General features: G+C 40.1%; 3 protein-coding genes and 1 non-coding gene across 8 annotated transcripts in view; 1 reads left to right on the top strand and 3 right to left on the bottom strand.

The window, feature by feature from the left end:
• The window catches only part of wnk2 (WNK lysine deficient protein kinase 2), a 30,065-nt gene extending 21,693 nt beyond the window's left edge, over positions 1-8,372 (bottom strand). For 4 of the 5 annotated variants that reach the window (XR_003928203.1, XM_030050640.1, XM_030050639.1 and 1 more), the window contains exons 1-3: positions 6,764-7,423; positions 1,153-1,325; positions 376-596 (exon numbers count right to left, since the gene is read on the bottom strand). Coding sequence is in view for 4 of the 5 variants with exons in the window: in XM_030050640.1 (XP_029906500.1) it covers positions 376-596; positions 1,153-1,325; positions 6,764-7,423 (1,054 nt within the window). In the remaining variant the exon portion in view is untranslated. Of the gene's footprint in view, positions 1-375; positions 597-1,152; positions 1,326-6,763 lie in introns of all 5 variants that reach the window. The other variant, XM_030050638.1, reaches the window with a different exon arrangement.
• Positions 8,373-13,970: 5,598 nt separating this feature from the next.
• On the top strand, positions 13,971-21,218 carry ninj1 (ninjurin 1). The gene is made up of 3 exons (XM_030050771.1): positions 13,971-14,231; positions 18,846-19,083; positions 19,990-21,218. Exons 1-3 carry the CDS (start codon positions 14,175-14,177, stop codon positions 20,130-20,132), a joined length of 438 nt encoding a protein of 145 aa, XP_029906631.1. The 5' UTR covers positions 13,971-14,174; the 3' UTR covers positions 20,133-21,218.
• A 63-nt stretch (positions 21,219-21,281) lies between these two features.
• The window catches only part of card19 (caspase recruitment domain family, member 19), a 5,019-nt gene continuing 660 nt past the window's right edge, over positions 21,282-25,640 (bottom strand). Inside the window, exons 2-6 of the mRNA XM_030050765.1 lie at positions 25,620-25,640; positions 24,851-25,007; positions 24,599-24,661; positions 24,134-24,199; positions 21,282-23,957 (exon numbers count right to left, since the gene is read on the bottom strand). The exon at positions 25,620-25,640 is cut by the window's right edge and continues 119 nt beyond it. Of these exons, the coding sequence (XP_029906625.1) occupies positions 23,848-23,957; positions 24,134-24,199; positions 24,599-24,661; positions 24,851-25,007; positions 25,620-25,640 (417 nt within the window). The 3' untranslated portion in view covers positions 21,282-23,847. The remainder of the gene's footprint in view (positions 23,958-24,133; positions 24,200-24,598; positions 24,662-24,850; positions 25,008-25,619) is intronic.
• Positions 22,522-22,649, bottom strand: LOC115359988 (U6atac minor spliceosomal RNA). Its single transcript, XR_003928301.1, has one exon. It is a non-coding gene; the product is annotated as a U6atac minor spliceosomal RNA (small nuclear RNA).

The raw sequence follows: 25,640 nt of genomic DNA on the forward strand, positions 1-25,640 counted from the left end.
TAATGGTTGGTTGATGGAAAAAAGCAACACTAAACTGTCTTCTCCAGGCAAATTCTATACCCTGATATGAGGTTATTTTACAAAAAAAAAAAATATCTATTTCATCATTCTTTGGTATTTGAGATTTTGAGAACATGTGGACCAAACTACACAGGCCTTTTTACATACTCTAACAAAACAGCCTCAAATACTCATGTTACAGGAAAATACACCTTGTTCTAAGAGAATATTTGTGATAATTTTAATATATTATGTTGTTTATTTCTCATGCAACAAATTAACCCAATCATCTGTACACACTGTAGTAAGCTCTCGCATACAGTTAAAAAACAACAGGCACACTCTGGTCTAACAACTAGCTGGCTAATAACTAACCAATGACACTTTTGGCGAAGGAGGCCCTCTTTAGCGTGGCGAGGCCCAGGTCTCCTATCTTCACAGAGCCTGTAGGGCCTGTAATGAAGATGTTGTCACACTTAAGGTCTCTGTGGATGATTGGAGGTGTCCTTGTGTGGAGGAAGTGAAGGCCTTTGAGTATCTGTCTGCACCAGCTCCTAAGGACTTTAGGCTTCATCACCTTAAAGCGCTTCAGATACCTGTGGGAAGGTACGAGGCCATCCATTAACACATCACCATGTGCAAAAAAACAAAAACAAAGTTTCACCAGTACTAGGGGAGGATATTTGCTTTTCAAGGTTTCTGATTTCTGACACAGTGACATATCAAGGCCTGACCCCAAAAAGAAAATGTGTTGAAAAAATGCTCTCACTTAATTATGTTTCACTGGCCAGCAGTCGCTAATTGGTTTTGTCTTCATGAAGCATCAACTCCAAACACACAGATAATTTGCCTGTTTACATTTTATTTTCAAATTAAGCTTTTTAATTTTCATGATCTGAAGTCTATTTATGAGGGAATTATCTCGTTTACTATTTTGTTTTGTTATCAAGAGAGTCTTTTTCCCCACCCTGTTTTTAGGGTGGGGAAAAGTAACTAATGCTTTTGTCTCATGATCGGTTAAATCCAGTTTAAGTGAACAGTCAGTCAGTCAAGTAAAGTGTTTCTCAGGGGTTAAACCTGGATGTATCACATATTACTGTAATGACAATGATATGATGTGTTTTATTGGTTTATTTTTATTTTTATTCTCACGTTTTTAGTGTCCCTGAGGTCATTAGCTCTGTCACCAGAACAATACACTTCTTCCCTTTCAACGGTGATTCCCAGAAGTCATAAAAACGCACAATGTTGGGATGCTGGAGAGCCTTTAACATCTCCGCCTCTTCTTTGAATCTCTGCCTCTCAACTTTAGACAGTTTCCTTTCCTGTGGGAGACAGAAAAGACAAATAATAAATGAACAAAAACAGAATGAAGCTCTCCCACTCCATTTTCAATGCCCTAGAGTCCTTTCTGAGGCTGCTGCTTCATCAGTGGTCAATGTGTCCAAGTTTAACAAGTTTGGGTGGTGGAGGAGGAGGGACTGGCTTTGCTCATTTTTTTTTTAATCTACCGTAAGGCCAAAGCATTGCCAAATTTGTAGTAATAAAATAGCTGCCACTCCCTATTATCCTCCCTTAAATCTCCCTGTGCGCTCCAGCAGAAGACCTCTGTCAGACTTGCCTGTGGCCCATGTTTAGAGTGAACACAGCCCTGGCATTTTGAATGGGTAAACATGGGGGTCTGGACCATTTACACACACATAAAGCACTATAACACCTTTACGGGTTGTTGCTGTATGTCAGAGGAGAATCCAGATAATAATTTTAGACAGAAAGTTGAGTAAAATGTCTAACTAATCATGTTATTCAGGAACTTACACAGCATTTAAAAAAAAAACAAAAAACAAGCGAGACAAAACAATAACCCAACCTGCAATCAGCTTATATCTGTCCCTGTCATATATCATTCAAGAAGACATTTTTTCACTCTCAAAAGGACAGACACAATTATCGATGTGATTAGTGACAGTATGTAACAGATAAGCATGCATTTAAAAGCTTTTTTATTTAAAGCTGTAAATGTCATATTTTATCTCTTTTTATCAATAAAGCAGCAAAACTGATCAGTGTTGTGATACTGGGGCCTGACATTATTTTCCATCACATCGTCCACATCATCAAAGCTAGGTAAAATTCGCCAGATTTCAAATCTTACATGTTTGGAAATACAAGCCTGGATGAATCACTGTACGCTGGATCAATATTTTGGTCCCCGCCCTCCCTGAACTGTTGTATAAATAGTAAAAGAGCTGACAGTAAAGATCCTCTATATTTCTGCTTGTCTTTGGCCAGTAGGGCAGACACAACTCTGACCATAAATGCCACATGACGTCCTGACTTCTTCTCCCTCTTTCTTCTTAAAGCATACATTTAAATGAGGATAGTCAGTGTGCATTTAATGTTCAGAATGTGAGTGCTAATCAATATGCATAATAATCTACATCTCCTGGCATTGATTATTGATGATTGCTGGGGGATCATATTTCATTCTTAGCCCATAGTGACCCATGCCGCGTACAGTCTAATGCATCTTAGATTACGGGTAGTATCGCTAAGCATATGCCACCCATTCCTGCTACTCTCATAATGCTGATTCTTGTTGGAATAGAATAAGTCATCCTATGCTAAATTGCCCGAACTGTATTTTCTAAGCAGTTTGTAAACTAATTATTAAGGATTATGCTGAGACATGTTTCAAGGTCACAGAATAGAGAACAGACTTAAGTCTTTGCTTTCTTATCCAAGCAGGGTGTGGCTCACTTGGAAAGCATATCACACAAAAGTATAAAAACTGAGTAATACAGAAATGTTAGTAGCACAGATGCTGGCATCTGGTAGAATGGTTAAGACCCAGTGCTGCAATTAGACAGCATAAAGAACTCTTTGTTGTCATATACAAGGCCTATTATCCTTAGCTGAACCCACCCTTTCCCTCTCAGTCTGTTCTTCGATCTGACCACCCCGCGCTGCAGAGGGCTGCACCAGCAGGACACACAAGTGTGTGGTAATCCCACAGAGGAATATATTTACGCTTAGCATTTTTACTATTAGCCATCAAACCAGCAGCCCTCATAATATGTGGAACCCTAAACGACAGAAGCTGAATTAAATCATTTTGGCATTTTAATGAATCTTAATGTATCTTTGCCTAATGTCAAACTAACAACTTCCCACAGCAGATGTTCATTATGTGTTCTAATAGGTACAATAGTGAGACACCAGGCACCTGCTCCTAAACAAAGCTGCCCTCATGAATGTTTTTTACTCTCTTGCTCTTTGTCTTTCTCTCAAACACAATAGCACATGCATGAATACGGGCCATGTGCATACATACACTATATCTGAGTTACAGAGGCCTTCTATGAGTGAGGCACACAACACAGAGGCACTGAAGGGCAAGGCCTCACCTCCAGGAACAGAATGGCTGAATCATCACTAGATCTCCCCTAAGAACCTAGCTCACTATTCAGACACCACACAAACACACAGACACACTCTCTCTCTCTCTCTCTCTCTCTCTCTCTCTCTCTCTCTCTCTCTCTCACTCTCTCACACACACACACACACACACACACACACACACACACACATACACTATACATCCAAAATTATACCCTTCCCCTTTAAGTGCTGCAGAGGCACACCAAATATACCATCACCACGCCCTGCATTTTTCAACAAGCACAAGAAAGACCATTGGTTGCCTCCTGTCATGACATATGACAAGCAGTGCTGATGAATTTAAAGCACACTTTAAATCCCTGGCTGTTCACTAATATTACAGGATGGCACAAAAAAACACTGAAACAGAGTTTTTATACATTATTTCTTTGAACTAGAGACTGGATCATGTTATAAATCTGACCAGTACACTATATGATACAATAAAAAAAAAAAAAAAAAACTCAATCTGGAATCTAATTTGGAATGCAATCCCTTACATTATTTTGCTACAGACAAAACTGTTCTGTACAACAGTGACTATAATACTATGGCAGAATACATATCTAGACATAAATTGATCGTGTTTTAGATGTTTGCAATCAGAGCTGTAAAATATAGGCATAACACAACAGAGATTTAATTGTATGCCTGAATTTGATTGGGTTGGGCTGTATTTTTTCCTTATTCTCTTGGGCTTCACCTTGTGAACTTGTATTCTGCCTGAGAGAGACTAGAAAAGAGACAGCAGACTTCAGTCTCTCCAAATAGCCATGTTGGAGGGAAGTTGCTTAAAGTCTCAAACATTACTATCGTTATGCTCATTGTAATTAAATTCAGGCTCATAAAATGATGCTGAGCTGTCGACTATGGTTGAATTTTTGGACTCAAACCTCTAAACCTAAATAAAGACACAGGTACAGACTTAAACCATCTAGGCAAAAAGGACACTCACATACACCCCAAAACAAGACACAATCTTACCCAAAGCCATTTGGTTTGATTACTGTTATATTACTGAGTGTCAATTAGTGTGGAATTGCTTGTTAAGTGATGTCATTTGGTGGAAAAATTCTCTCATGTTAAATGAAGCTAAATAAAGTTCAGTGAAGTTGATGGTATGGTATGATGTTGATGGTATGATCCAAGCCTCAGTGAGAGATAGTGCTAGGAAAATATAATTTTTAAGATGATAAATTATTTGTATAATTAATAGCCAATAATTTGTAAACTTGCATAATGTATAGATAGTGTATAGATAGTTATAATATATATAACTATCTATACACAACATACAAGACCAGACCACAAATATCATGGACAATAAATTACATTTAAATCAAGGGCTGTAACAAAATGGATTTTTTTTTTTATTAAATCCATCACCAGCATTAAAATGAGAAACTTTCTTTACACATCTCATGTATGCATATCACTGTGGAGGTCACAACACAAGGTGCTTCTGGAGCGAGAAGAGGTTCATTATCTGGCTGAAGGACATTTTGACAAGGATACACACTGTTTTGTATGTGGACTGAGCCTGAACTTCTAGTCTCTCTAGCAACCAGGCAACCCTTCCCTTTTGTTGCTGGAAATATGAAGACATTCTAGCAGCAATGTGATCCTATAATCAATGTTTACAAATGTACAAATGTAGTCTTCTGGCAGGTACTTGCTCATAAATGACTGAAAGCTTAATATATTTTTAGCCCTGAACAGGCAACCACAACCTGCAGGTTAAGATAATCTGCATATCACATGGATAGCATTTAAACTAATCATTAGATTACCACATAAATACACAGATTAGCCTTTCAATAGGCTGCTACTCCTATCAAGCTCTCCCTTCCTTTTCGTTACAGCTAAAATCCTCTGTCAGAGTAGACCAAACCAAGATTGAATTCATTTCATTTACTGAAACTGTGATTCCTGTGCAGGTGCAAAGGCATGTGTCTATATTAAAATGTAGCTATGATCATTAGAGGAAGATGGCTGTGCACTCAGGGGATCGATTTATTATCAAAGCAAGACAACTGAGAATAATGCCTTTCTGAGGTCTAAATAATCTAGTTAGGTAAAATAAGATCACATCTACTGCAGAACCCATTTCATCTCTGAGTTTTTGGTGGTTAAGGAACCATAATAAAAGATGTAAATCTGGGTGACACTACAGGATGAGTCAGGAAAATTAACCTCATAAAACTCATGAAAGAGGAGAACTACTGCCACATGAAAGATGACACAGAGCAAAATTTTTCAAATGTGATGAAAAAGATCCCTTCATCTTCTCTAGTCTTCCCTCTAACAACATTCCTCATCCTGACCCTCCCAATGAGAATAAGTTCATCAGTGCTGGCACAACATCATTAACAAAAACAGCATGATGTGGGGCAGTCCTCTGTCTCCTGGGTGCTTGCGTAAACAGCAAGTCCATCTCATGCCAGTGGTAACAAACTCACTAGCATCAACAGACAGAGCAATTAGAGCAGATAGGCTGGAGCTAATGCAGAACACCTCAGTAATATGAGGCAGTCAAACCCAGAGCAGAACCAGTTCTAAGATCAAAATCCAATCATCCAGTGGTCCCAGAGGCAGTCAATAAAACTGCAAATCTAATATATAAATGTAAGAAAACAGATCTCTTATGTGATCTCTCATTTATTCTGCAGCTGAGATGTGCTGCAATCAGTCATATTTGAAAATACCTTCTAAATTGCACTCTGCTGAGCACAGCAGGCCTAAGTGTGGAAGAAGCAGTTCCACCAAAATCAAAGTCTGTACAGTCAGAGGTGTAATAAACTGGCAATCAGCACACCAGCTTCCCTTCATTTTCTGATGTGTTTTGTAGACCACAGTGGACCTGTTAGGAAGACGAATTCATTTTAGCAGTGGTGCGCCAGGGGCCCAGGACCACTATGAGATTTTTTTTTTTTACTGAGAGGTTTACTCTCAACACTGAAGGTGGGTGGATAATCAAAGGAAAAAAATCACTGTCTCATTGTCCGAACTACAAATGAATAAAATAACACTATAATTAATTTTGCTGGGGATCCCTTGGACCCTCAAAAGGCCCCTGGATGTCCCCGGACCCGCTTTGGGAGCCACAGGGAAAGGCTGGGCTGACTGATGATAGACTTTGATGGCCAGGTGTCATTTGGGCGAGCCAAATGAAAGAATTTTTTACACATTATTTCCTTGAACTAAAGCACGTTATAAATACAAACAATATAGGCAATGCTATGATCTGACAATATGGGTCTGTCTGTTGATGGGCTTATTAATGGCAGTTTGGCGTTTTCATTTTGACAATCACTGAACCCACCTGGAGTTCACACCATGCTACCTCCACCCAGGTATCGGTGTCAAGACCCTTGTAGACCGTCTTGAAGGACCCTCTGCCCAGCTCGATGTCAAATTTGAGGAAGCGGCCCCCGGGCGAGGTGGACACAGCCTTCATCCCCGGTTCCTCCTCGTTCTCGTCGCTCCCAGCCTTGCCGGTGACATCGGCCGGCACAGCATCACCGTTGCGGTCGCTCTCGCTCCTGTCCTTCTCCTCATCTGCGCTGGCGCTCTCCGTAGCGCTGTCCTTCAGCCCCACTTGGCTCTCTGTGCTTGAACTGTCCCGAAAGCCCAGACGGTTTCGGGTACGAGTCCGATCAACGATGGATCGCAGGTGGATGCTGAGCACCGGGCTGCTGTTGACAGACTCCGGCGCGTCCACTTGCTGATCCTCCGAGTCGGAAAACCACAAACTTCGGCGAATGAACCTTTGGCGGATGAGTCCCCCGTAATCGGTGGAGGGATAGGCGCTGGGATCACTCGCTCCTCGCAGGGCTGCATTTTGTACGTTGACGTTATGGTCTGCCCCGTTCTCATACACAGGCCTACAGGCGTTTGCGTTTATGTCCGAGTCTAAATTGGGTACTGAGGAAAAAGTGGATCCAAGTGGCGGATCTTTGCATGAATCCTCCGCTGAATCCATTCCCGGTAAATTGTTAAACACTTACCGGTGACATTGTTTGGAGAAGATGATCGGCACGGTCCTCCCCCGGTGGTGGGAGAGTGTGCTGCCTACCTGCAACACACTCACATGCGGTGACGCAGTTTGCCAGCATAGGATAGGCCTTATACCTTGAATTTCTTTAGGATATCTAACATTCCCATAAAATGTCTAGCTGGTGCGATAGGTGCATCACTCTTTGCTTCCCTTTACGCCCCAATCCACCTTGCTGCAGTCGACTGGATCACAGTTATTCAAGTTGAGGTTGATGTCACTGCCATTTTAACCTATGAGCTCACCCTAAACACCGTTTCCTCCACTTTACCCAAGATCGCCGTTCCACCGCACTCCGCAAAACAAATGTGATTTCTGCACACAAATCACAACCATGGACAGGCCTGGATGTTTAGGCTGTGCCGCGCACTAATCCATCAAAAGACCCATCACGGGACTGCCGAGTGCGCAGCTGTCATCTCCTCTAATCACCACTCGATTCAATTTCTGGTCAGTGAAAAGAAATAGTTGGTATTTCGGAGTTGATTCGAATCAACTCCGAGAGGTGTGACTTCCACATCTCTGCATCGTTCCTTTAACTATCCACCTGTACTTTTTTTTTTTTTCTAGTGAGTGCTGTCCTGGAGCGGCGCACGGCCGAGAAGCGCTTATCAGATTATGCTCACTGCGGCACAGTTCCTCCAAGCTGGAACAGGCAGCTCTTAGCGCATCTCACTGTCTGTTGTCTTGCTAAAATTTCACTTCTTGACAGGGTTTGGAAAGGTGGAATATTTCACGGCACAACCCCACGCCCCTAGCAACAACACGTATCCAATAACTAGGCACGTTTTTAGGCGGCACCCTCAGCTTCCCTGACACAGGCTGTTGTGGACCACACCACTTGTCCGCCCTTATCGTGACGCGGCAAGCCTCCAATGGGAAAGACATAAAAATGACTGGCTGTAATAGCCTACCTACCAACAGGGGCGCTGCAAAGAATTATGAGTCCCCTGACAAATGTGATACTGCCCCCCGCCCATTAATTTATCTTAGTACAAATAAAATAAATAAGCTAATGGCACAAGTGTAGGCCTACTTCTTATGACTGTCTAATGTTTGTTTTCAATAACTTTCCAGTATTGTTTTTGTGTTGTTTTATCATGATGTGTAGCTGAGGTGTTTAATTTTTATAGCTTGTACAACTCTGAGTCTTCTGCTATTACAGAGACATCACATACTGTTATTGTGCATTGTGTTACAGATTGTAATAAAGCCTGGTTTGAATTCTGCTGATCCACTTTAATAGACATAATAATGATCCATTGATCTATCTGTCTATCTGTCTATCCTATCTTTCGATCTATTGCCAGCAGTTATTTAAAATGCCAACCAGCTAGACGAGAGAAGAGTGAAATTTCACCCGAGCATGCATTTTAAAAATTTTGTCATACTGCGGAGGTGAGAACATAACATTTGAATAGAAAGTCTCTTGCTGTTTGTAGTGATGTAGACTGACCAGCTGACTCCCCTCAGCTGTGTGTGTGTGTGTGTGTGTGTGAGAGAGAGAGAGAGAGAGAGAGAGGAAAATAAGTTCATCATGTGTCGTGATGAACTTTGTTAATAAGAACTGGTATGTTCTATCTTTCACTAATCTAACTATAACATTTTGTTGTGTATAGATTTACAATTGACTCTACCTAACATCTGCACATTATGCTGCCATCACTGTACTGTTGGAAATATCAGAATTAGCCTCTACACCACGACTAGGGTTCATAGTTCATACTCATGCCCACAAAGCTATTCTGCATCTGGTGCTAGTCCATATAAACTCCATTTTATTGTGGATCTTATTTATTTATTTAAATTTTAAATTTTCAGTTTTTCATTAGTCATTCACTCTTCAAGGCTTATTGTGTTATTGGAATGCAATACGCTATGCCTTTACTGGCAATTTTATGTCAGGGATGGTGGGCTGCCCAGACATACTGTAAATCTATTGCTCATCTGTAGCCTATCTCTTTTATTTTATAGCCTGTAGAAATGTTTATAGTAGGGTAATTACTAATATATAACTCCCCTCTAGGGTCACTTATGGAAAGTCTCAGCCAGTTGTCAGTTGCTGGAAGCCATATTACATCCAGTCTCTATCTATCTATCTATCTATCTATCTATCTATCTATCTATCTATCTATCTATCTATCTATCTAGACAATTTTATATTCAGAAATAACAGTCATTAAATAATCTATTTTCATGTAACCCATGCCAGTTTAATACTAGGAGGTACAAATTTGCCTATTTATTTTATCCCCAAAGAAGTTGACAACCCCTATCTCACACATAAAAAGCTGGGTGAAATTAGATTAGGTCAGTTTATCCTCCATTGAATCCCTGACTATAGGCCCTTACAGAGCAGTTAGGTACAAAGGTTTGTCTTTTATAACTTTTATGCGGGCCTTCCATTAGTGCACTAACAACAGTGAAAATGCAGTTTGTACAAAGTAAATGTTTCTCTGACGGTACCAGTTCCAGCAAGAAGAACAAGAACTCTCAGCACGGTGGAAATCAGTGTAAGATTTAAGAACATGGATGCCAAAGTTTAGTAATTATCAGTATGCGTTGGCTGAATATGTTAATGAGAATGACACAAAATGTAGTTATTAGTCCATTCCATTACTGTCAACACAAACTGCCCTAAGGACCCATGGTGACCAATTACTAGAGGTATTAAGTGTTTAAGGTTTACCGTAAAAACAGTACTAACATATGTATCACAAATCAGTAGAGTATAAGTAACATCCACATCACAATTATTTCTTCTGGGATGAATGCACTTGTACCATCTGGTGCAAGCCGAACAACTGAGGTAAACACAAAGGAAGGTGTAACAATATGGAAGCAGGACTGCCCATTGAAATACACCACAGATAACATTTCTCGACTCCTGTAACATAAAATAGCCATGCTGTAATTACAGTTGGTGTCATGAAGCAAACCATTACACATGTAGGTTGAAATGTGTTCAGCTGAATCTCTTCTGCTGTTTAGCTGGAAAAATAAATGAATGCCGACTAAAATGAGTGGCCCTACCTATGGCCCTTGACTCAGCCTCGGGTCACAGTTAGCCCTGTCTGACCCATACGTTACTGACGCTCTTACCACCTGGAAACACTCCCCGACATAGCACCACTGTGGTGAGATCAAAGACAGGAAGTGCCAATGGAAAGGCAACTGACCTTGGCACGCACAAGTTTGCCCACATTTGGTGCCATTGTGGACAGGCGTCTGTTGGGAGTTTGGGAGTTGGGTCAGGGTTGGGTGTCTGGCCTAGAGGTCAAGGATGGCTGGAGGTTGGAGGGTGGGTGGCGTATGTTGGACATTCAGGAGCTCTGAATGTCAAACAAATGATTTCTGCCCAATGCTCTGGATGTCAAAGTGTGGAAATTCATTGAAGTGTGGGTAAACGGCAGGAGTAACTATGACTATCATTTTTGCCTAAGATTTTTCTCACGAGTCCAGGCACCAGAGAAGGAAGATATGCAGATACGCCTGAGCACTTTCCTTTCTCCTGGTAGGAGGAAAAAAGGGCCGGCCTCCACGGGCCACACTGGTGGTCCCCAGAAAGTTTCCCCTTACCCTGTATGGAGGTGAGGTCACCATGATCTCATTCTCACACCATTGTCAGTCTGTTCTCATCTGATTTAGTTTGGTTTTTCCAAGGAGCCACACAGTCACTTGGGGCAACAGCAAAGAGCAATCGAATGAATTTTTGAAGAATAACATCTACACTATGCCAAAACTTTAACATGAGGCCACAAACAAGGACTGTTATTGTTTTTTCAACATTTCAACACAACATAACATAGGACCAGCCTTGAGGAACAAACACAACCTAAATCAGCAGTGGAAAGGACTGAGGCCATTTTTCAGTTTTTTTTTTTTTGTTTTTTTTTGTTTGTTTTTGTTTTTGACTTTGCCGTTGAGAGGGGAAGAATCAAAAGACCAAAGGCATCAATTTTCAGTCATAAGAATATATATAGGCTATATAAATTTTCTGTTCCATATGCCATGATAATATGCAGTCATGACTCATAGTAACATTCATTCATTCATTCATTCATTTTCTAAACCGCTTATCCTCACAAGGGTCGCGGGGGGTTGCTGGAGCCATAGGGCAGAAGGCAGTGAAACACCCGGGACAGGTCGCCAGGTGGATGGAAATTCACTGGACCACACCACCAGAAGCAAGCCTGGCATGTTGCGACCTCCTCCTCTGTGGTTGCAAAAAGGGGTGTTGTGGAAGATGCAAATGTGCCGAAGCAGTACTTCAGTGCACTGCCCTTTGCTACTGTGGTGGACTGTGTCATCATATGTAACTTTGTTGTCACACTTTCTTTCCTCTTTGGCTTTATTAAACATGTCTTTAGGCTAAATGGTATCCTGTCTCTGTACTGCTGTATAGTTCAACTTTGGCCATTGCCATAACACACATGCATTTCATGGCATATCTGTCAACATCTTAGAAAACATGTACAGTATACCGAAATACATATTTTGATGGTTTTTACTATTATTTAATTAACTGAATGCCGGAAATATGTAGTTAGGAAGTTGCTAGCATGTTGTAAATAGTACCACTGTATTCCTCATCCTTGAAAATGTAGGATTAACCACCAGGATCAAGATCCTAAGTGGTCTAGAACCTGAGTTACAGGTAAAATCACAGCAGGTGGCAGCCATTTTGAAAAATGGTTGCAACGGTTGCCACGGTTACCACGGGACAAACCTGCGTTGGCCCTATATAGTCCAGTAATTTTAGGCCAAAATTGGGGTCAACCTAGGACAAATTGCAAGAGAAGCAAACTCAACTGATTTTGTATCCTCAGTTTGTCCTGAGTGAGGGGAAAAAAGTCCCAAGAAATCCTATTGGTGGAAAGTTTTGAAAATCACCTATTTATCACCACATATTACCAAAAAACACTGTTTTTAACACACAGGGGAAAGGGGTTCCAAATTTTATTTTCAGATATCACTATAAAAATTCACAAGTTGATTACACACACAAAGACAAGAAAAAAAGTCAATTGCAAGTTCTTTGAATTATTCTGTTTACACATGCATATCACACATTATCTGATGTGATATGCGCTAATAAGGAATATAAGGAATAAATGCCAGAACAGATATTTAAACAGTGAATTAAAAGGTTACTATATATACAGTAACCTTTTAATTCACTGTGATATAGTAACCTTTTAATTCAAGGTTACTATATATATAGTAACCTTTTAATTCACTGTTTAAATGTCTCTTCTGGCATTTATTCCTTATATTCCTTATTAGCGCATATCACATCAGATAATGTGTGATATGCATGTGTAAACAGAATAATTCAAAGAACTTGCAATTGACTTTTTTTCTTGTCTTTGTGTGTGTAATCAACTTGTGAATTTTTATAGTGATATCTGAAAGTAAAATTTGCAACCCCTTTCCCCTGTGTGTTAAAAACAGTGTTTTTTGGTAATATGTGGTGATAAATAGGTGATTTTCAAAACTTTCCACCAATGGGATTTCTTGGGACTTTTTTTCCCTCACTCAGGACAAACTGAGGATACAAAATCAGTTGAGTTTTTTTCTCTTGCAATTTGTCCTAGGTTTTTTCATAAAATGACTGGACTAATAGCCAAAAATGAACCTTAGGGCATGCTCTAACAGTGTGCCAAATTTCATGCTTGTATCGTGAAGTGCACGATTTTTCGCATAGCCGCTGGACTAATAAAAATAATAATAAGCTTTATTTATAGTTTTCTTGACAATGTCACAAAGAGCTTCACAAACAGATAAAATAACAATAATAATAATAATAATAAACATATGCATATACCTATGGGTATGAGAATGAGTATACTTGACATAAGCATAACCTTGCATTGTTGTGGGGCTATATTATGTTTGGCCCCACAATTTATAGTTGGAGAGAATAACCATTTATTTAGTTTATCTGACCCCTGTATTATTGTTATTATGATTATTATTGTTGTTGTTGTTTTTGAACTGTCATCATTTACGGCTTTAGCCATATTGATAGCCATATTTAACCATATTTAATTTGACTGTTTACACTCTATTTGTCTTTTCCTCAACTGATTAATCCTATTTCTTCTGCTACTGTAACAAGCTATCTGCTGGGTGATAATATATCTTATTTTAAACCCCTTCAGTCTTCCTTTATGCTTCTGCTGCCCATATTTGAGTTTACAGTGGCCAGTACTGTTTTAATCCGGCGTGGTATCACTATAATATTCAAGTTTTGCTGTGACACAGAGCACTTGCCTGTCCTAAATCTTTTATAAGGTTTTCCTTTACCAAAGGCTCAAGTCTCAAGGATGCGATACCGCAAGCAAACGCAAGATGGCAGTAACAAGTCCAGGAAAGACTCAGAGACTCAGCGAGACTGCAATACAACAAAAGTCTATTTTTTTTTTTTTTTAGTTCATCTACGTGAGGATTTATGTATTTGGGAAATGTCTGGGAACACTCCCGGGCGTCATCTGTATCAGTAGGAGTCTACACTTCTCTTTTTGCTAGTGCGGATCAACGCCGTCATTCATGCCTCAGGGGCGGTAGTCAGTCTTTGAGCTCTCCTCTCGTCTCCGGACCACCGACCCCCCCACACAATAGCCTGCCAGGTCGACTCACTCGGACCACGGAGCCTCAGCGAATACAACACACAAAGATGGCAACAGAAAACTTGGAAATGAACGGTGATACTGGCCGAAACGGCGATGCGGAGGTAAGACACAAGCCTTCACATCGGTCAGCAAAGTCTGACCAGTCAAGACTATTTTGATAAGGCCACCCACATCCTGGTATAGGCTCAGCTAGAGGCGATTTCCCACTGATTGGAGCCTGGCAGAAGGGTGTCAACATTGTTTGTTAATTAACAAATAAATATGAACCGGCTATCGGCCCATCTGATCCCGGCATCCTTCCTCGCTTTGATGGGACGCCGGCGTGGGGCGGGCGGAGGACGACGCTAATGAACAAGTGTTATCACACATAGCTTTAGCCTATTGAGTCTATTGAGCTCATTGGGATCGGAAAGGAATCCAATCCTGCTCATTTTGGGATTATTGCTCCTTTAGAGTTAAAGTTAACATTTCAGGGATACTTGAATGTTTCACTAAGTTATAAAGTAACTTGGTTTGCGCTGTGCTATGAGTGTGTCTCCGTCCCCCTGCTGCTATCTATAGGGTCAGTTAATGACACACAGACAGGACCTAAGCCCATGTGCAGCCATTGCTTTGTAGAGGAATGCAGCAGTCACTGGGGCCAGACACGCGACTAATGACCCAAATGACGGATAAGGATTGGGCCGATGGATTTAGCAAATGGGTCAAAACTCCATCAGTTGTGATGAATGGAAAATCAGCATTGCAAGCATTGTCATAGTTTTGAGATCATCGTTTTGAGATGAACATAAAGGCATGGCACACACACACACACACACACACACACACACACACACACACACACACACACACACACACACACATACACACACTCACATACACATACACACACTCACCTACTGCATGTATAATATCTCAAATTGCTTTTCATCAAAGCTGTTAATGGGAAGTAGTTTCTTGTCCAAGTGACACAGCTTTTTAATGTGGTGAAACTCTGCTTGCTGCTGAGGCCAGCGTCTGTTTTGTCATCTTCATTGCAACACACAACAGCCTCTCAAGTGAAATTAGAATGGAGTGTTAAACTTGTCTGCACCATGGAGCTACAGTGTTCCTCTTAGGAAATCTATAAATACAGGAAATGTTTTTTTTTTGTTTGTTTGTTTTGTTTTGGGAAAGTAAATAGCCTCTGCAGTCATCAAGGGAACTCAATGTTCCAATCTAAATCCTGTTTATATCTCCATACAAAACTCTGCCGATCATACCAACCAGATTTAAAGAACAACTTTTTTTTTTTTTTTTTAAGTGTCTTGCATAACTTTGGGCTTGTTCAGAGTTAACATGCATGACGTGGGTAACGAGGATCATATGTATAGCCTACAACATGTGTCATGAATGAACTTGCTGAACTTTCATGTACAATATTAACCCTTATAAGGCACAATTACTTTACAGGCCACACTACTATTGGCAGTCATATTAGTTGTGGCATTGCCTAATTACCACCTGATTTCCTATGTTATGAGGTTTGGTTTCTGTGGCTGAGAAAAAAATATATACAGTATACTTATGTACTTACATATGACTCTGATTTAATAGTGTAATTATGTGTAAAATAACAACACAATACAACAAGGCACTGCTTGTAACAGGTTTTCCAGACGAGGAGTGTGACCACCCTGCAGGTTTAGAGAAATATTTAGGTTTGGTTTCCATGGGAGATCCTAACAGAATGCAGTAAAGACCTGCTCTTTATTGTCCTCTATGGAGCTCCACGTTTATTGTTTCTACTCATTGTTTATTTTAAAGCCACGACTCGCAGGGTCAGTGCACCTCACGCCTTCCTGACTCTGAAGTGCCGGCCAACTACAACAGAATGATTTAAATAAATCTGTCTGAACCAGCATGAGCAACCGATCTCTACATGTGGTAGTTAGTCATCAAAAGTTTCTTTTCACTGAATGGTAATGATACATTTTAAAGTATCAATAACTTATTTTATTTCTAAATTTCATGGTGAAAAAGTACATATGACGATGTGTGTCAGCTCTACAAACAACAAAGCTGAAATTATAAACTTTCATCATGTGGCACACACTTGAAATAACACAGAATTGGGAAAAATAATAAGACAGATGAGATTAGAAACCAATAGCAAATGAACAAAATTCACTAAATCAAATGAAGAGAGAGATAGCGAAAAGCGAAGAGTCATCTCTTGGTCTACCACAACGGTATCTTTTTCCTTCTGTGGTCTGGCGAGTTTTCAGGGGCTGAGAAAAAGGCCATACAGAGTTGAACCTCAGTGTGTGATGATGCCAACATGGGCACAAGAGTGTCATTGTTGGGCGGCTAGACTGTGCTCCACCCAGATGAAACATCGAGTACTCACCTAGAGAAGAGGGTCTTGGTAATATTTTGTTTAGGGTCTCGCTCTCCTAATGCAGTGCTTTCTATGTGTTTTTATATGGAGCATTCAGCACATGCTTATGTGTGCAACTTTAGAAGAAGAATGAAACTGGGCGTATTATTCAGTTCAGTCAAACTCAAAACATATTTAGTGCATAAAATTGCTGCTTCCTTTACCATTTCACCACACTGTGTCTGCAATTTCCTAGTAATTTTCTTGAAAGGAGCTAATATCTAACTGTTAAAGTCTTTGATTGAAAGGATCGTGACAACACGTACTGATTATCAGAGGGGATGAGGAGGTTGTTCAGTTGGTGGGGTTGATAAGGTGTTAATTTCTAAATGAGTTGTGTTGAAAGAGCTACATGTGGAGAAAAAGAGGCATTTTTATTGTTATTGTCTCATAATTCCATGGTGCTTTCTTGGACAATTACTAAGTACTTAACAAATCCACCAGCCAAACTCTTCCGTCATTTCCCCATAGTTTGTGCATTTAACTTTTATGTAACTCCCTCCAAAGGGATTGTTAGACGTTTGCAGAGGTGGAAGATAAACATTTATGTAACAGGCTATAGCGTGTGTATTCTCTAAGACGTGTTCATCTGCATTGCCTGAGTCTCTCATATTTTCTGCTCTGTCACACAGAGTGTGGGTGGAGGCTCCTCTCATATCCTTGACTTCTGGATGTATGCCCTGGTCAAGAGGAAAAGCAGATGATTTTTTTTTTTTTTTTTTTTTTTTTACCTCTGTGTTGAAACCACAGTGCACCCGGTCAGAATTGTAGGGCTAATACTCTGTTCCCACAACACACTCTCACTTCAATAAATCTCCCACATTGGAAATACTGTGAATGCACAATTTTGTACAAAGGGGTTATTTTCAGTCTTGTGATTGTTTTCGTTGTTTTAGTCATCATGCTGACTAATTCTGTTCAAATTTTCATGAATTACTTCACTGTGGAGTTACAAATCTCCTCACTCTGCAGCTCCTTTGCTGCTTTCCAGTACAATCAAAAGTGGGACAAAAGAAACAAACGCACAAAGTATTTAAAACAAGCCCTTCCAAAACAAAAACACACTGCAATGACGGGTGCTCAAGTAGCTGAGATTGAATGATTACACTGTCACCAAGTGTGACAATTTTGACACTTTTTGTTATTGTTTACATACCTCCTTGTTGTTTGTTGGCTCAACTTGAAACATATTTAATTTGTTGGAAAGGCCACATCCACAATCATTTGTATTTATGAAGTTAAAATGAACCATAAACAAACTGTCCAAGATATTGCTTGTGTTTCATAAGTAAGGTTTCTTGTAGTGATGTGACTGTAGCTGATCATTTTAATTCTCCTTATTACTAGACTGCCAACATCGATGGCTTCCCTGCTTTGTTGACACTCTCATACGATCCATGATTGCAAGCGGGTCATGTTGGAGCCCTCAAAAATCCCCACATATCCTACTTGGTATTAGCACCAGAGGACTGGCAGTTTTCCACAGTAAACAAGTCAGATTCACACATAAAAAGTCCAGTAGGACATGTAGGCTGCACTGGAGTATTTTAACTCTCTTCATTAGCTCTCTCTTACCTTAACTCACACAACTTAAAATAAAATATGTAATGTCTAGCATACTCAGGTTTAAAGCCATGGACAGTTGAACAGATGAGGTGCAGACAGGTCTCATTCCAGCAAGCATTATTGTGGTGAAAATGACATGCTGGTTCTTTGGGGTTTGACTGAGTTAAAGATCATCTTAGGGATCTACTGCCAGATTATTTATTAAAATCTCAGCAAATCAGGCCCAGGTTCAAAAAAAGGGAAATGACCTTGTAAGCCCTGAAATCAACACAGTACACAGCAGAGTTAGTAAATCATAAACACTGCAGAGACCTGGATATTTGGTGGTGGTTGTGCTGTGTGTCCAATGTCTGGACATTTGTGGACGTCAATAATTACTCATCTTGTGCGGCAGCATGCTCCATGTGTTGGGGATGTGTGTATGGTTTGCTATCATCACAACACCCTGAAGGCCAAGGGCTCAAATCTACAGGTGTATTTAGTCAGGCTTAGCTGAGTTCAGACCATACGCATCAAGAGATAACTGAAAGAAGACATCAGAAGGTCAAGAAATGACAAAATGATTTGTCCGTGACAATAAATCCTTTAACATTTTCAAGAGAAAAACTGAATCAGCCACTGCTGTTCCTGAGAATAGATTACTAAGCCCTCAGTCATTAATCGTCCATCACATTTCTGGCCTTTGCCATTCATCATTCTTTGTTATGCTGATGTCAGTGTTTGTGTTCAGGTGCCGCTGAGGGCCCGCTGGAGGAGGGAACAAGGGCCTCTGAACATGAACCATTATGCCAATAAGAAGAGTGCAGCAGAGAGCATGCTGGATGTGGCTCTTCTGATGGCCAACGCCTCGCAGCTGAAGGCTGTCCTAGAACAGGGGTCAGACTTCACCTTCTATGTGCCCCTCATCGTCCTCATAAGTATCTCCCTCATCCTGCAGATTGTCGTGGGCATCCTACTCATCTTCATTGGTGAGTGTGGCGCTGTAGTTCTTAGCTCTGACCTTTTTATTGACTTGGTAGTACACTGGAACAACAATGGAAATACTCAGCAACGCAAAATATATTGTTGTGGCCTGCCACTGCACAAACAGTTCATATCAGCATTCTCTGCCACCACATCTGTACTAAATTTTCAGGCCAATGGCATGTACATGGTGGTTGCATAATGTCAGGGAAGGCCTTGAGTTTGAAACTTGTTTGACTGATAAGACGGATTCCACCAGTACCCCATGAGGTCCTGTGGAGTCCTGTCACAGTCCTCACAAACACTTACACCAGTGTCTGTTCAATTAACCTGCTAACATTTCTCAGCGTAAATTGTTATTGAATAATGTACTGGATTTGTAAATTGGAAGAAATGGGCCGTGGCAGAGACAGGTTTATCTTCCTGTTGAGTGAAGTGTTCTCTGTTCTCCTTCCTGGCAGCATCCTTATCTTTTCCTGACAGACAATGCCATTGTGTGAGGGTTTGAAGTGTGAGAACCACACAATGAAGAAATGTTTGCTGACTGTTTCTGCTGTCAGCTTTGCCAGTTTAAAAGACCTCTTTACAGTGTTCACAGGGAGAATACCTTTATTTCTCAGATAGTGTGTAAAAATGCCTCCATCTACAACCGTTCCCTGTTTGTTCCCTTCTCAGAGCAGCAAGGCCTGTTATATCCTGACGGATGACCAAGATAATCACTCACTTGAGGGCATGGCCTGTCACATGTGGTTTACTTACACCAGGACTCAGTAATGAGTGGTCTGACTACTAATCTGGAAAGAAATTCTGCTGTTGAAACACTGTTGCAGTGCCCCCTTGTGGCCCAATCTGGGAATATTCCTGTGGCTAAGGTGTGACTCATCTATGACTTCATTTCTCTTTTTCCAAAGTGAAGTGGAACCTGAATGATGAGAGCATGCACTACAGGCTGAACATTATGGAAAACGTCTCCACAGCGCTCGTCTTCATCATAGTTGTTGTCAACGTCTTCATCACAGCCTTTGGTGTCCAGCGGCCTGTTACAAGTGCCTGACCGCCCTCCTTCATGACTCGCCGAGTTTGCTGAACAAGTTGAAGGTGCACACGATGTTATATGTGTAAATGGACTTTTACCAGATGAAGTATCTCAAAAATATATCCAGGTTCATTTCTTATTCTAATTTCAGAGATCGTACATTCCTTGAATATCATGTGATGACATTCTCTGCTGCGTAAAAAAACAAAACAAAAAAATGAACGGATCCACTTTGACTCTTCTGTGCAGAACCAATGATCTGATGTTTGCATTTTAGAGGGGTTCCTACTTCTCTAATCCTGACTGTGGACTTCTTGGTCAGACTTTATTTCATGTGGCAATTAATACATTTATTACCTCTTATGCGGGCATTATTATGCTCGTATTACTAATGCGGTTAATTTATTGCCTTAACTTACATAACCTGCATATCAGGAACAATATATATCAGTCATCATCATGAATGTTTCCTGAAAAAAACACAGCTCCTATTCTTGTTTCAGTTTGTAATTATATTGTTAAATGTCTGCCAGCTCTACTTTTTGGGAAATGTAATCCATACATCTTCCTTTGCAAAAGAACAAAAACAAAAAACGTTTTCAGCATACCTTAATCCCAAAGCACTACTGCCTAAGTCCACTCCTCAGTGTACTTTTCTCCACACTTTTTACCACACAGGTCTGGGCAAATGCCATACACTGCTGCTATCACAATAGTATTATTAGTGGCACTGTCTTTACTTACTGCCACACAGCTTTTAGTTACACGGTAAATCAGCTTTACTCTGGGAGCAATGCAATTATCTAGTGGTCAGTTAACAGCTTTAACTGTTTACACTGCTCAGACCTCAAGCCTCTAATGAAATCGATCTTAAATGTTGTTTTCACGCTCTATGCAAAGTGTAGTATGTAATGTTTAGGTTGACTCTGTATGTACTGTATGAAGTGTTAAAGGGTCATCATACAAGGTGTGTACCCAAGGCTATAGTGTACTTTTTTAAAATATCTTTTTAAGCATTCCCCCCACTTTTTCAAAAGGACCAAATTTTGCTGAACTGTTATTATATGGTCTTGTATGACACAATGTAAAATGATTGCTATTTTGACATGCATTTTTTAAATAAAACTGAAACAAACAAAAAAAGAAAAAAGTGCTCAAATGTTGTCTTGGCCATGCATAAGGTTATTTATTGTACAAACAAATGTCATGTAGTCATACAAATGATGGCACATGTGAATCTAAGGCATGATTACAAAACAGACCGTACACAGAACATGACATTCAGACTGTCTTGGACTCACAGTACATGTATCAGCCAACAACCATCAGAAAAAACAAACAAACAAACAAAAAAAACCCATCACATTCCAACATTTGCTTTCAGAGTGATAAATATAATAGATAAGAACAGTGGCAGGAAAGAATCATGAAGCCATGCATCTTTTCAAATGCTTAAAAAATACTTATCATAAATTCACCAGCACAGAAGAAACAGTATATTTCTGAGACCAAACACCATGACAACTGCTCTCAAGTTAGAGTTATACTGGAAACCCCTCTCCCTTTACTTAGTATTACTCCCTTTATTTATTACACATGCTGATGTCATACTTGAAAATGCATTTATTTTGGGATTGTTTTCACTAAAATCTATTAAAAAACAATTATTCTATTTTAAAATTTAAAAAGAAATTCCCAGGAAAGTAATCAGTATCCCCTGTTTAACTGGAGGTAAATTTCAACACTGGCAGACAGTATCTGAAATGAAGGCTAGGCTTTCCAACTTAGTTGGTATAAAGGCAGTTTGAACAAATTTGCATAAAATTAGGCTATCGTTTAAAACCCTGACCCACAACATAGATTAATGATTACTTTTAGATACAAAATAGCCAATCTTTGTCGGTAATACAATATTTCCAAAATAAAAGGCTACACTTTAAACTTCTTTTTAAATAGTTTTTATACTGTCATTAACACATATAGATTCCAAAGAGTGCCCCTTACTTTATTTACTTTATTTACCAGGCTGAACTCCGCAACTGGCTTTCCCCCTGTTCCAAAGTATTTTCGAAAAAAATCTATCAGGTGCCATAACGTTTTCATACACGGGCGGATAACCAAAATAAATAAGCTGCACCATTTGAATCTGAATAATGTCTGCTCTGCCTGCAGGCCAACTTGGATGAAACTCGCTGCTGGAAATGTCTTTAAGCTTTCAGAGTGAGCACAACACAACCCGCAAACTGGCCTGCTTTGGTTCAGGAGCGGAGACTTAAGTCACAAAACTAGGTATTTAGCTTCAGCCCAGGTAAAAGACTGAGAAATAAAACCACTTTCATGTGTGGGTGCGGTGTCATAGCGACTACAGAGCTGCGGAAGGTCGACATGGAGACAGTAGTGTGTAATGGAAAAAATGTGGTTAGAGATGCCACGAAGTAGGTGGCAATGCCTTAACCGTATGTGTGTTGAAGGCCACAAGGGCCTATTCCATCCTTGTCAAGGGGAGTGCTAACCTTCTCTCCTTTCATACAACACGATCAGTGAAAGCAAAGCAGGCGCTTTATATACCGACGAACTCAGCATGACACTTCATTTACGGTTCCACTTCCAAATTTACGAAACCACACTAGTATCTATTTGCGCATCTAGTTAAACACTAACTCATCACATTTCAGTCTTATACTTAAACAAAACTGTTGAGTTAATACGTTTATATTTCGTTTATCTCTTTTCTACCCACAATGCACTGCACTGGCATGTGACTGGTTCGACCAATCGTGTAACGGCAAACCTCACGTTGAAGCTGAATATAGCAATTACTGCGTGGCCTGCGCCCAGTTTTATTTCTAGCTGCTGACCGAATTCATTTTCTTCTTTTTATTGGTCAAATGTAAAGGTTGCAATTGTGGGACGTTTTATGAAGTCACCATAAACTAACCACTGGGTTGATACGGGTGTAGCTTCTCCTTTTGGCCAGCAGAGGGCAGTCATGTTCTTCAAACAGCTCTGTGTGTGCGCCTAAGAGGTAATTCATGTTTGCTGCAACTGAAGCTTCAGTTTCAGTGAGTGCATTTTCAGGGGTCGAAGAAAATGCCTTATTTCTGACCCAGTGTTTTTAATTTTAGACTTGGAGCCGGGTCGGGCCAACTGCAATATGTTTGACATCAGTGACTGTTGAGCACCTCAAAATAATCATACATGGAACGGACTGCGCTTCAGTTGTTAAGTAAGACTGGTTTAATTGTTACTACCAAAGGGTGTAATCTATGTACATGCTGTGCATCTGTTTTTTTCCCCTTTGGTGCATTAAAGGATTATGAGTGTGCAGCCACAAAATGCAAAATTAACTGCAGGTTTTTGCCATGATGTAAAATGTGAGCTACTCTCATGTAGTCAAGGATGTGCATTGTTTTGGATTGTAAAAGCTGGTTTTCCGAAAATGTTGTGATGACAACTTGTTTACTCCTGGTGTTTTTTTAATTGCCTTAGATGTAACTGTCCTTTCAACTCATTTGTCAGATCTCAACATGAGAAGAAAATAAGAACAAAGTGTCAAATGTAACTCTGGGAGTGCAGTGTCTTTTTCCTTCCAGATCAGTGAAGCAACAGAATATATACAGCTATGTAAAAAAAATCATTATTCAACTCCTGAAAAAAATTTAGTGTGCTGTGGTTTGGTACAAGTAACATAAGCATAGTATTCCTGGAGTGGATGAGGTGAGGGAGACGCCCACTATTTCATGAGGTTTTCTTCGGTGTACCAAATGAGAACCTCTCGAGTTTTCCTGCCCAAACCCAGAGCAGCCATGCCGAGGGCCCGGCTGCCTCTTGTCACTTTAGCTTCTACAGAACAAAGACAGCTTCTCAGTAACACTGAATACACAGCAAGAAACATTACATTTTTATGAACATGCATATATGATTTGTCAGTGTAACTACCCTGCAATGCTGGCTTTGTCTGATTTTCACACTGATGTGTCAACTAATACACAAAAATAAATAAACAGAATGATACTTACCACTATAGTAATACAATAAAGCCATTCCCACTGCAATACTGAAACAGCTCAGAAAGAAGAGGGGGCCTGGAAAAAAGGTAAGAGCAGTGCAATGAAAATGTCCTTAATTCTCTGCTTTGAATATCAGTTCTTACTAACTACCACATATTTATGACCTGGAAGAGAATAAAGGTTTCATTACAAGAAACTGGAAATAGATCAATGAATGAATGAATGTTATCTAAAGTTCATTCATTCTACTCTATTCTCTTGTACAAAAGTTGTACAATTTTATGTTATTTGGTAACTAATGACTTCAGTAATATTCAGTCACACCTTTCCCTTTTGCAGCTTTAATCATATCGTAGGATAAAGTATATATTTTTTTCCTTAACAGTGGATACTTCATTTTGTGATGTTGTTTTTTTCCACTGCATCTTCAGTCCCAAAATTCAAACTGTAGCCACTGTTTTAAATATAGCTCACCTCTGTCATTCAGAACGTATCTCTGTTGATAGACCCTTGGATGTTTGAATGGATGTGAGGAATCTGCAGGAAGGACAGATCAACTTTTTACTGTGTACAACAAATTTTACCACATGGAGGAACACACAGCACATATGTACGCACGAATGCACATTGGAATAGTTATAATGTTTGAATTTCATATGAAAAGAAGCTTGCTGACATAGTAAATGAAACAGACAAATCCATGAAACGGACAGTCTTGAGACTAACCTCTGAGGCGGAGGCGCGTGGGCAGGCTGAAGTACACCTCCTCCACATGCAGGTGAAGTGCCCTGTAAAACTCCTTGCATGCTTCCTCGCCTTTCCCCTGCAGGTGCGTCAGGAGCTCACCGAGGCGAACACTAGTGGGCACGTCCAAGTCTCTGAACTGTGCAACGATAAAAACATGATTTCTTATTGATCCCCAAAGACAAATTCTCTTTTTACACAGTCAAGGCATGGAGTCGGGTACAGGACAAGGCCCTGGTAGGGACTCACTGCCTTGCTCAGAGGCCCTTTGGCAGGGCTGATGCTTGCTGACTTGTGGGCTTGGATATAGCCTGCTGTCCCGATTAGAATAAACCATCACCAGCGGAAAGGTAACTACTCCAATTTTTGATGTTTTTTGTTTTTTGTTGTTGTTGTCTTGTTTTGTTTTGTTTTTAGAAACTGTCCGGAACTGTTTGTCAAAAGGACAGTGTTTTCATGTATTCACTGTTATCATATAACTCCTACACAAAACTTGATGTTAGTTGAGATAGTTATTATTAAGAAACATCACCAGAACTTCCAAACTCCCAAGACCCATGAAAGTGACAGAAAGACTTCCAGTCAAGTGTTTTTGCAGAAACACCTTATCGCTTATTTGATGTCTATAAACCTTGGACCTGTAAAGCCATTGTAACTGTGATTACGGGATGAAAATATGCTTGAACAATAAAATAATATATGCAATCAAAAGAGTAAAAGCGGAGCTGTGTTTAAGAGGGACCAGACGTACTTTGGTGGCCTCCTTGTCCGT

This window comes from Myripristis murdjan, chromosome 5, assembly GCF_902150065.1.
Source record: "Myripristis murdjan chromosome 5, fMyrMur1.1, whole genome shotgun sequence".
NCBI lineage: Eukaryota > Metazoa > Chordata > Actinopteri > Holocentriformes > Holocentridae > Myripristis > Myripristis murdjan.

Bases quoted from the DNA above. Each gene is read 5' to 3' on its own strand.
- ninj1 (XM_030050771.1), top strand. From the start codon at position 14,175: ATGGCAACAGAAAACTTGGAAATGAACGGTGATACTGGCCGAAACGGC. The intron at 14,232-18,845 runs GTAAGACACAAG...GTTTGTGTTCAG, and splicing joins GCCGAAACGGCGATGCGGAG to GTGCCGCTGAGGGCCCGCTG. The intron at 19,084-19,989 runs GTGAGTGTGGCG...CTTTTTCCAAAG, and splicing joins CATCCTACTCATCTTCATTG to TGAAGTGGAACCTGAATGAT.